The sequence below is a fragment of the Anolis carolinensis genome, unplaced genomic scaffold (assembly GCF_035594765.1).
Source record: "Anolis carolinensis isolate JA03-04 unplaced genomic scaffold, rAnoCar3.1.pri scaffold_8, whole genome shotgun sequence".
In the NCBI taxonomy this organism is placed as follows: Eukaryota; Metazoa; Chordata; class Lepidosauria; order Squamata; family Dactyloidae; genus Anolis; species Anolis carolinensis.
In genome coordinates, this window is record NW_026943819.1 from 1,311,679 (window position 1) to 1,323,806 (window position 12,128).

The window sequence follows — 12,128 nt, forward strand, 5'->3', positions numbered from 1 at the left end:
GGTCCCCTTCATTCCTACCTCATTCCTGAAGCTCAGGGGTTTCAATGTGATACATTCAAATACATCCAAAGATTTATGTGGAAGGATTATTTTTATTTTATTTTATTTTATGACACAGCAAACAAGATAGATATGCTGGATTTCGTATCACAAAATCACAAGTCGAACACTTCCCAAGTATTTAGGACTGGCAGGAAGAAGCCAGGAGAGGAAGCTATTCAATGCCAATTAAGGTGATTAACTACAACATTCACACTGGCCTCCAACTGACAAAGAGTTCTTCTCTTACCAAAGATATATATACACCTTCTTTTCTTAGTTTCTCCATACCTTACAACCTCTGAGGATGCCTGCCATAGATGTAGGTGAAACGTCAGGAGAGAATATTTCTAGAACATGGTCATACAGCCCGGAAAATATACAACAACCCTGTGATCCCGGCCATGAAAGCCTTCGACAACACATTGTTCCAAGACCAATGGGGAAAGTGGAGAGAGGTAGGTCCCCTCTACATTGCATTTGCAATTCCGTGACTTAAGAAAGCAAGACCAAGGTGGTCACAAGCCAAGGCAGGTTCCTCAGCCACCTCTAAGGATGGATCTCTGGACCAACGGGAGCAAGGACGTTGTCGTTCCCACCAAAGGAACCGGACGTCTCGGTTCCAGGAAGGCGACAAGCGAGGCCAAGCATCGGCTGTGTAACACCCCTAAGCAGCGTGAGCACTGGAAACCAACACGGAGGCCAATAAACAATCTAATATCTTTATTAAAGCAATAAAAGTTCTAAACAAAAATAAGCAGAATATATAGTCAAGCAGTTGACCTTTTAGAAAAGATCAAAATTAGTCCAATAAAATGAAGTTATGTGTCCAGTATTAGAGTCTAAAGTCTATAATCCAAATAACCGAAACACACTCAAACTCCTTGGAAGTTTGAGTGGGGAAAGAACAAGGTTTTGCAGGAAGATTCTTGAAGAAAAGTCCAGAACAAGGATTCAAGGCTAGGCAAGGTATTTTGTGACGGATCTGAAAACGCAGTCCAAACTTGGCAAGGAGTGGGACGCAACTCCCAGACTACTCGTGAGTAAACACGCCGGTGGGCCGCTTGGAAGTTCAGGAACAAGAGACGATGTTCTTTAGTCAATAGTCACGTTGACATCGCGATAGGGAAAACTCAGCGCAGAACTTTTATTGAAGTTCAAGAGCTCCCCCCAAGCAGGTGTTTGACTCCTCAAATCTTCCCAGAGAACAGAGCTGTTTCAAATCACACCAGATGCCTGCCTCCCTGAAACTTCCCAAGAGAACCGATTTAGCCACAATCGTCTCTCTCCACTAATCTCGCGCTTCTCCTTAAAACCTGTCTTTGGGAGCGATCTGTTTTGAGAAAAGCCCTTCTATCAAACACCAAACTTTCCAGAGAACCAGGCTCTGTTTCAAGGGCGTCCCTAATTGGCTCTGGCACGGAAATGTCAACAGGAGACATCTGGAAAGGGATGGAATCTTGCTGAGATGGAAGAAAGCCCAAATCCTCTTCAGTTTGATCTATGATGGCTGCGGGGTCATGGGCCAAAGGTGCCTGAGACATCACAGGCTGGTCCGGGTCTTGGGCTTCTGCCCGGAGCCATTGCCCGGTGGCCACTGGAGGAGGAGAGGAGCCCAAAGGATTCATGGCGCAAGGTGAGGCCTGATGTCGGCTGTTGGATCCGGTGGTCTCCGTGGTGCTCTCCACCCCCCGCGAGCCCACCACGTTCTGCAAGGCGCCTTGGCTCAGGCAGCCCAAGTCGTGCAGGACGCGGCAGGCATCGTGTCGGAAGCGTTCGCCCACGAACGCGTAGAGGAACGGGTTGAGGCCGCAGTGGCTGTAGCCCAGCAGCTCGGTCAGCGCAATCGCCGCGGCCAAGCTGTACTCGTGCGCACAGGAGTTGGGCGCCAGCCTGGTCAGCGTGTCCCAGAAGGTGACCACATGGAAGGGGGTCCAGCAGAGCAGGAAGACGCAGGTGACTAGGATGGCCACCTTGACGGCCTTCTGCCGCTGCAGGCGCTGGGAGCGGCAGAGCAGCCGGACGATGGCCAAGTAGCAGAAGCACATGACGGCTGCGGGGAGGAAGAAGCCCACCACGTGGTAGAGGAAGCGTGTCGCCAGCCAGGAGCGCACGCCTTGCTCGCCGTACTTCTTGAAGTAGCAGATGCTGAGGTTGCCACTGTCGGGCCAGACCTCGGTGAAGAGAAGGTCCGGCATGGCCAGCAAGACGGAGAGCAGCCAGACTGCCAGGCACGTCAGGTGGACGGAGAGGGAGCGCGGCCTCTGGAAGGTGCGCAGCGCGTGCACCACGGCCAGGTAGCGGTCCACGCTGATGCCAGCCAGTAACAGGCTGCTGCTGTAGAAGCTGACCCGGGTGGCGGCGCTCAGGCCCTTGCAGAGGACGGTGCCGAAGACCCAGCCGGCCAGGCTCTCGGCCGCCCCGAAGGGGAACATGGCCACCAGCAGCAGGTTGGCCAACGCAAAGTGGAAGAGGAAGACCTCCGTGGGGGTGCGCGCCCGGCGGTAGCGCCACAGGGTCACCATCACCAGCAGGTTGCCCAGGCCGCCCAGGAGGAAGATCAGCAGGTGCACCGCCGGCACCAGGAACTTGCCAAAATGCTCCGCGGCCTCGGGTTCGTCCACACAGATGTAGTCGGAGTAGTTCCACTCTCCGTCCGGCTCGCTATAATTGTACTGGGGTGGGAAGGGAGAGAGAAGGGAAGGCGTTAAGTCAGTGGTTCTCAACCTTCCTAGTGTCATGACCCCTTAATCCATTTCCTCATGTTGTGGTGACCCCCAACCATGACATTATTTCCGTTGCGACTTTGTAACTGTCATTTTGCTACTGTTATGAATCGTAATGTGAATATCTGATATGCAGGATGCATTTTCATTCACTGGACCAAATTTGGCACTAATAATAATAATAATAATTAAAACACAGCAGACAAAGAATCAGTACAAGAAAACCGCACTACAAACTAGAGCTGACAGCTGGCACAACAAAACATTGCATGGAAAGTTCCTTGACAAAACCAAAGGAAAAGCTGATAAGGAGAAGACCTGGCTCTGGCTCACGAATGGGACCCTGAAGAAGGAGACAGAAGGCCTGATCCTTGCAGCCCAGGAGCAAGACATCAGGACAAAGGCAATTCAGGCCAAGATCGAAAAATCAGCTGATGACCCAAAATGCAGACTCTGCAAGGAAACCGACAAAACCATTGATCATATCCTTAGCTTCTGTGAGAAAATCGCACAGATTTTGTGATATGAAATCCAGCATGTCTATCTTGTTTGCTGTGTCATAATAAGAATAAAAAAATAACTACTTTATTTTTATACCCCGCCTCTATCTCCCCAAAGGGGACTCAAGGCGGCTTACATGGGGCCAAACCTGAATAAAAATAATAGCAATATAAAACGCAACAATAGACAAGAGACCTGCACAATTATAAAAATGTAAACATTACCCAATAAAAATAAATGACAAAAACTAATAAAAACATGGATTAAAACGGAGAGGTTGTAAAAGTAGACTGGGTAAAGTGCCCAATACGCCCAAATTTGAATACTGGTGGGGTTGGGGGGGAATGATTTTGTCATTTGGGAGTTGTAGTTGCTGGGATTTATAGTTCACCTACAATCAAAGAGCATTCTGAACTCCACCAACAATGGAACTAAACCAAACTTGGCTCACAGAACTCCCACGACCAACAAAAAATACTGGAACGGTATGGTGGGTATTGACCTTGAGTCTGGGAGTCGTAGTTCACTTACATTCAAACAATGATGGATCTGGACCAAACTTGGCACGAATACTTAATATGCCCAAATGTGAAAACTAGTGGAGTTTGGGGAAACTAGACCTTGACACTTGGGAAATGTAATTCCTGGCATTTATAGTTCACCTATAATAATAATAATAATAATAATAATAATAATAATAATAATAATAATAATAATAATAATAATAATAACAATAATAATAAATTTATTCTTATATCCCGTCCCATCTCCCCGAGGGGACTCGGGGCGGCTCACAGCAATAATAAAAACAGTGACAAATTACACATTGTAAAATCAAACATGAAAAGCAGTCATACAATCAATACATACATCACATGTTAAAAACAAGGAGATAAAACAGTTCTAGGCCGAAATAGAGGGCTTCTGTAGCTTTGTGGCAGAAGTACTCAGCAAGGTATCAATAATCATGGCAGAACACTCTCTAATTAAATTAAATGGGCAGACAAATATACCCCCTACAATCAAAGAGCCCCTTGAACCCACCAAGGATAGAATTGGGCCATCTGTCGAGGGTGCTTGGATTGTGTCTTCCCGCAAAACAGGGGGTTGGACTGGATGACCTTCAGGATCCCGCCCAATTCTGATTCTGGTATCACCGCAGGCTCAGTCCGGCCACATTTGCCCACCTTGTCTCTCCCACATGGCTGGGCATTTGTCGCTAAATGGGAAGTGAAACTTTTGCAATTTGTTTTCCCCACACACCTGGCAGTGGGTGATGAGTGATATCCGAACAGAGAGAAAATTTCTCCCCGAGAGGATGTTGCGGTTCAGGCTTGCTAAAGAAGAAATCGGGCCGAAAGCTTGGCTCTGCGAGAGGAAAAGAAGGACGTGGCTTTCGGGAAGGAACGCCGTGGCGGTGAATTGCAATCCAGGTGGAATATCAGAACAGAGAGAGGGTTGCCCAAACCGTGCCCTCACCTTTGGCTGCAATTACAATCTCTGGAGGACGAATTTACAGTAGAGTCTCATTTATCCAACACTCGCTTATCCAACATTCTGGATTATCCAACGAATTTTTGTAGTCAATGTTTTCAATACATCATGATATTTTGGTGCTAAATTCGTAAATACAGTAATTACAACATAACATTACTGCGTATTGAACTACTTTTTCTGTCAAATTTGTTGTATAACATAATGTTTTGGTGCTTAATTTGTAAAATCATAAACTAATTGATGTTTAATAGGTGTTTCCTTAATCTCTCCTTATTATCCAAGATATTAGCTTATCCAAGCTTCTGCTGGCCTGTTTAGCTTGGATAAGTGAGACTCTACTGTATTATTATTATTATTACAGTAGAGTCTCACTTATCCAACATAAACGGGCCAGCAGAATGTTGGATAAACGAATGTTGGATAATAAGGAGGCATTAAGGAAAAGCCTATTAAATGTCAAATTAGGTTATGATTTTACAAATTAAGCACCGAAACATCATGTTATACAAAAAATTTGACAGAAAAAGTAGTTCAATACACAGTAATGCTATGTAGTAATTACTGTATTTACGAATTTAGCACCAAAATATTACAATGTATTGAAAACATTGACTACAAAAATGCGTTGGATAATCCAGAATGTTGGATAAGCGAGTGTTGGATAAATTAGACTCTACTGTATTATTATTACATGTATTATTTTACTCTATTATTATTAAAAGGATACATAAGCATATTTACATTGAAGAAGATGAGAATAATGATTTGATCAGAGTTGGAGAGTCTTATCTTAAATTTGAGCTTTATGTAAAGATTCAAAAACATTTAACCTACTGATGCCTCAATTAATGTAATTTTATTGGTATTTCTTTTTATTTCTGAAATTTACCATTCTCGGCTTATACTGGAGTCAATGTTTTTCCAGTTCTTTTGTGGTAAAATTAGGTGCCTCGACTTATATTCGGGTTGGCTTATACTCGAATATATACGGTACTAACATAATGTTCTTTCAAAGTCTTGCGCCCCTCCTAGATCTGCAAATCGTAATGGTGATATGAATCGAGAAAAGCCTGTGCTTTCCCCTCCCAAGAGACTGGTTTGTGGTCTTCTGGGGTCCTGCGTTCGGGGCGGAAATCTCGCCAAACTGCAAAGTACCAAAGCCTTTCCTGTTGCACATCCGGCCCTCCTCCTCCTCCTCTTCTTCCTCTCAGCCCCATTGCGACTCACCTGGGGCCCCTTCGGCTTTGCTCTTCCGCCTGCTCTTGCATGGGTTATGGGCCCAGGATTCAGGGGCTGGGGGCAATGTTGTATTTATATCAGGCATGGGCCAGCTCCAGCCCTCCGGGTGTTTTGGACTCCAACTCCCACCATTCCTAACAGCTTCAGGTCCCTTCCTTTTCCCTTGATTTTGAGGGAACTGAAAGGAAATTTATTTTGGAAAGGCGTGGTTCTCATAGGGCAATGATAGGCAACCTTTTGCGCTTGGTGTGTCAAAATTCACCAAAAAACCCCCCATAATTTCGCAATATGTATAGTTTAAATAACAAAAATATATAATTGTAATATATAACTGTATTTAATAAATCAAAAACGATTTACTATCATTATTTCCATGTACAACAATCTATGGTACCTCTTGCAGTTTCAACGCTGACTTCTCTCTATTCTAGTTTAAATGTAGTCATGAATCATGAATAATATAATAGTAATAATATGATAATATACTACAATAATAATAGAATAATAATAGAATGAATATATATATATATATATATATATATATATATATGTATGTATGTATGTATGTAATGTGCATAATTCCCATGGAGTAAACAACAAAACCACTGGACCAAATCACACCAAATTTGGCCACAAAAGACATAGTCATCCAATCAATCTGCAGGCGGCAGCGTGTCAGCAAAAATGGCTAGGCGTGTCAGTGCTGACACACGTGTCATAGGTTGGCCATCACTGTCATAGGGGCACGTTGCTACAGCCTTGCGTGGTTGCCATGTTTATTTTTATTTATTTATTTACAGCATTTATATCCCGCACTTCTTTCTCACCCCGAAGGGGACTCAGGGCAGATCACATTACACATATAAGGCAAACATTCAATGCCTTAACATAGAACAAAGACAAACAAACATAGGCTCCGAGCGGGCCTCGAACTCATGACCTCCTGGTCAGAGTGATTCATTGCAGTTAATTGCAGCTGGCTTGCTCTCCTGCCTGCGCCACAGCTTGGGCCCAAATGTTGGCCAACACGCCTGGAAGTGGCAGCGTTGGGAAATTAAGCACGGGTAGAGCTCAGTTGGGAGGCTATTGGGAGAGACGTCGGTCTAAGCTGTGCTCGGAGAGAAGTCCATTTAGCAATAGCAAAATTGGATGCACCACTCATATAAAAAAACCTGCACACATATACAAGCTACCTTATTATTAACCCTGGTCCACCAGCTGGGATGATAGAAATGGGATTTCCAGCTGGATTTGGAGGAAGGATGCTGACACTCGGCATTTGCAAGCTACGACGGCCGAGGGCGTATTGTGGCTCTCCAAACCAAGAAGTTTCTTTTCATCCCATGGTTCTGACAATGCAGCTTGAGGCTTTGGGCAGAGCCATTCCTCTCTTGACCAAGGCAGAGGCCACACCATTGGAGCCGCTTCCTTGACCTTGTTTCTCCTAACCCATTGGTATGAACCTCACCATCGTAGTTGGTGCAGGAATAGTTCAGGAGGTTGTCCGCATCCGCACCCAAAGCCAGCCAGTATGAAATTCCCAAGAGCCCAGCATCCATTGACTTGCACCAGTCCTAAGATGAAGATAAGACATCTTCATCTTAGGACTGGTGTAAGTCAATGGATGCTGGGCTCTTGGGAATTTCTGCTGCTCAGGGAAACAGGGGTCTCGTGAGACCCACAAACCCACCAGGTGCTGCCTTGTATGGTTTTGGCTGCAGAGCCACATCTCCTCTATATATATATATATACGTTTCTATGCTATTCTGATGCTTGTACATTTTCTGTTGCTGGTCATTGATTGTAATATATATATATATATTACAATCAATGACCAGCAACAGAAAATGTACAAGCATCAGAATAGCATAGAAACGTATACAATTAGATATTAAGAAACACAGTGAAGAACAAGGTTAAAACACAGTATTGAATATGGTAGTTAAAACGGTATGAGATATTTATATGCTAAAACTAGCTGTGCCCGGCCACGCGTTGCTGTGGCAAAGTATGGTGGTATGGGAAATAAAAGTATTGAGGAATTGGTGGTAGTTAAGGTCAAGGGTAAAGGTTTTACCTTACATTAAGTCCATTATAAATGGATTGGAAGGGCCTTGAGTCTACACTGCACTGTGGCGCAGGCGGGAGAGCAAGCCAGCTGCAAACAGCTGCAATGAATCACTCTGACCAGGAGGTCATGAGTTCGAGGCCCGCTCGGAGCCTATGTTTGTCTTGTCTTTGTTCTTTGTTGAAAGGCATTGAATGTTTGCCTATATGTGTAATGTGATCTGCCCTGAGTCCCCTTCGGGGTGAGAAGGGCGGAATATAAATGCTGTAAATAAATAAATAAATAAATAATCCAGTTAAAATCAGATAATCTGTATTTTATAGGCAGTGTGGAAGAGGCCTAAGTGAGGCCTAACTCTGCCTGTCCCCTGGACTGAGTGGGTTGCTAGGAGACCAAGTGGGCGGAGCTTAGCCTTCTAACTGGCAGCAATGGGATAAAAACAATTATTCCTCTCCCTGTAATTAGGACTTTATTTTTCTTTTCTTTTTGTTGTATGAACGTAGAGGCATGGATGAGGGGTTGTGCTGCCAAGTTTAGTGTTTCTGGGATGGGTAGTTTTGTTGTTTTGTCCTAGGCCGAAATTTCAATACCCTTTTATATATATAGATGGCAAAGGTAAATGCTCAAGTAAATATTAAAACCTTCTAAAACTGTGGCAAGATCTTGCACCGACAAACTTATCGCTTGCTGCACACAAGCTAGCAACTTTGGCAGTAATTTTGGGGTCTTGGTCTGCCAAAGGATAATCAACATGAAACCTTACAGATCTCCCTGGTAAAATTGGATTTATAAAGTGTTTACAAAGGTCTTGGTAAAAAGAGCAGTACACCAAGACATGCTCCACAGTTTCCACTGCCTCAGCCTCCCAGGGACATAGGCGTTCATTGTATGGTACTTTGTTATATCTTCCCTGAAGTACAGCTGAAGGGAGTGCATTGAATTTAGCCAAGGAGAAGGCCTTCCTATGTTTTGGGATAATAAGGTTATCTAAGTGCTCTGCGGGAAGAAGCGTCCACATCTCCTATGGATCCTACATCCCCATGAGATGCAGCAGGAAGGGCCCCCCAAGCCTCTCCTTGAGCCTCGACGGGGGGCCCTTGGGGAGAATCAAGCCCTCACCCTCCTCCTCCCTCCGGCCCCTTCCCCACCTGCCCCCCAAACATACCGCGCCCATGATGTCCTCCATGGCGATGCTATAATCGGCCATGGCTTGTGCGGAGCGTCTTGAAGGACCCCAACTGCGAGGGAGGAAGATCCAGATGAGGAACACACACAACTCAAGCTCATTTGCAAGGCAAATTCGGCTATTTCCATCACCAAAAAAAGATGAAGCAGTGGGTTTCTAAAATTATTGCAACACTCCCATTCCTCTTGCTATAAGGCAGGGCTCCTCAAACTTTTTAAGCCGAGGGCCGGTCCACAATCCTTCAGACTGTTGAGGGGCCGGATTATCATTTGGAAAAAATACAAATTCCGATGCACACTGCATATGTCTTATTTGTAGTGCAACAACAACAACAACAACAACAATGAAAGAACAATACAATAAAAACAATTTTAACCAACATACATTTATCAGGATTTCAATGGGAAGTGTGGTCCTGCTTCTGGCCAATGAGATAGTCAGGTTAATTAGGGTTGTTGTTGTTGTTGTTGTTGTTGTTGTTGTGTGCCTTCAAGTCATTTCAGACTTTGGGTGAGCCTAAGTCTAAAATTTATTTATTATTTATTTACTACATTTGTATCACACCCTTCTCACCCCAAAGGGGACTCAGAGTGGCTTACAAATTATAAGTACATACAACATATTATATTATTAGCATAGCACAATATTAGCATTATATATTACTATATTGAACTATACCACTATACTGTAATATTATTAGTAATATTATATGTAATGTAGAATATATAATTAATATTATTATATGGTATTATTATGAGAGTTATATTGCTTTACATTATAATATTATTATCAATATTATATGTATATACAATATATTATATTATAAAACTGAGGGCAGGGGCCAGGTAAATGACCTCGGACGGCCGCATCCGGCCCCCGGGCCTTAGTTTGGGGACCCCTGGTATAAGGCAAGGCAAATTCTAGGTTGGGTCAAGGAGCTGCATTGTCCCCATTTGTTCGTTTTTTCCTATGATCAAGTTTTTGTCAGGGTGGGTTTTAAAAACATCAGCTCCGCAGCACCCTGATTTATTAGTGATCCTTTGACTCTCACCAATTCATCCTCGGTGTCGCACCTCAGAATAGTTCACCTTGCTATAGACACCCAGTCACACACAGAAGGAAGTCTTTTGTAGTTTTATTGAGCAAAAGCAGATATAAATCAAAGCAGGCAGTAATAAGGTTGGGCTCAGGCTGTGGTGCAGGCTGGAGAGCAGCTGCAATGAATCACTGCAATGAATCACTCTGACCAGGAGGTCATGAGTTCGAGGCCCACTCGGAGCCTATGTTTGTCTGTCTTTGTTCTATGTTAAAAGGCATTGAATGTTTGCCTATATGTGTAATGTGATCCGCCCTGAGTCCCCTTCGGGGTGAGAAGGGCAGAATATAAATGCTGAAAATAAATAAATAAATAAATAAATAAATTTTCAAGATTGCAGTAAAAGAGTCAATAGGAAGCCAATAGTTCATAAGCCATAAAAATCCATTAGTCCATAAGCCATAACAATCCAATAATTCATAAGCCAAAACAGTAGACGATAGATCCCAAAGAACAAAGGCACAAGATTTCAAAGATCCAGGAACAGGAAACTTTTCTTAGGCATGAAGCAGGAACATCCACTCAGATGAAGCGAGAATTTGCTTTGATCAAAATCTATCTCAAAACACACACTTTTAAAAGCAACCCAAAAATGCATTTCTCTTTCCTGCGGAGGCCTCTCTCTTCCTCGCCAATCTTACACTCCTACGAGGCTGAACTCCCTTCCATAACAACTGGTCCGCCCTAGATAATGATGGCACCCCTTCAAGGTCCTCATTATCTTGCACCTGAACCGGGGCTGAAGACCCCGGGGCTTGAGACATCTCTTGCTCATTAATTCCCATGGGAATGTCATCCTAGCTGTTATCTATGGCCGGCTGGGTCAACAGTTCATTCTGCTTAAGCTGCATTTTTTGAGCCTCTGAATCAGCCTGTATCATTCCCATTCCCATGCCATCATCCTGACATTCATCCTGCATCCCATCATCTGGCTCTTGTATCTGAAACCCAGAATCCCCTTCTTCATCCTCCCTCTGGCTATGCTGTGGCTGAGTCACAACACTTGGTCAGACTGCTTGCCTGTCCAGAGAAGTAGTCCCGACAAACGACACCTCAGTCGCAAATCAGCTGAATGCAGAGGTCCAAAGGCTTTATTCCAAATACATATACAAGATATTTACAAGATACAAAGTCCATCGCTCTTTGCAGACATGCTTTCTCCCTGCGGTTCAGCAGAACACACACACACTACTGATAAGAGCACATTCCACACAGAAGGATGAACTTCCTCTCCGGCTGGAAGTCACGACCTATAGGTTGTTTCAGGCTATCACTCAAACTGGCCTGCCGTTAATACTTAAGATGCTGGAACACATGTCTGGTATACACAGTTGCAAACAGTAAAAACACTTGAGTCATCATTTCATCCTTACACCCAAAATAAACCAACAGTTTTTACCTACTTTTCATTCTGTTGAGTTATACTTTAACTCTGTCTGCCACCCTGCATGCTCTCTTTCTATGCTGTTGTTAACGGCCTGCCGCCAAGTGTGACTGCGACTCTTTATGGACAACATATCCCCAACGTACAGGTCTTGCAACGTCAAGGCAGACATCAATGGAGTCTAATAATAATATTTCTAATAATGTCTAATATCGTGGGTCCGTAGCCTGGCGCGCTATGCTATATTGATGGTCAAATCAGGACGCAAAGTGGGTTGGAGGCAAAAGAACAGAGGCCTATTATTTCAAGCCCGAAAGGATGTCAAAATAGAGTCTGCGCTCCCAAAAATGATATATTCTACTGCAGTGGTTCCCAAACTTATTTGGCCTACT

General features: G+C 44.0%; 1 protein-coding gene across 1 annotated transcript; it reads right to left on the reverse strand.

Moving 5' to 3' along the window:
- Window positions 1-747: 747 nt before the first annotated feature.
- cxcr5 (C-X-C motif chemokine receptor 5) lies at window positions 748-9,341 on the reverse strand. Its single transcript, XM_062960835.1, has 2 exons — window positions 9,236-9,341; window positions 748-2,714 (listed from the first exon to the last, which is right to left on the reverse strand). The coding sequence occupies exons 1-2, from the start codon at window positions 9,275-9,277 to the stop codon at window positions 1,308-1,310; spliced, it is 1,449 nt and encodes a 482-aa protein (XP_062816905.1). The 5' UTR covers window positions 9,278-9,341; the 3' UTR covers window positions 748-1,307.
- Between the last annotated feature and the right edge of the window lie 2,787 nt (window positions 9,342-12,128).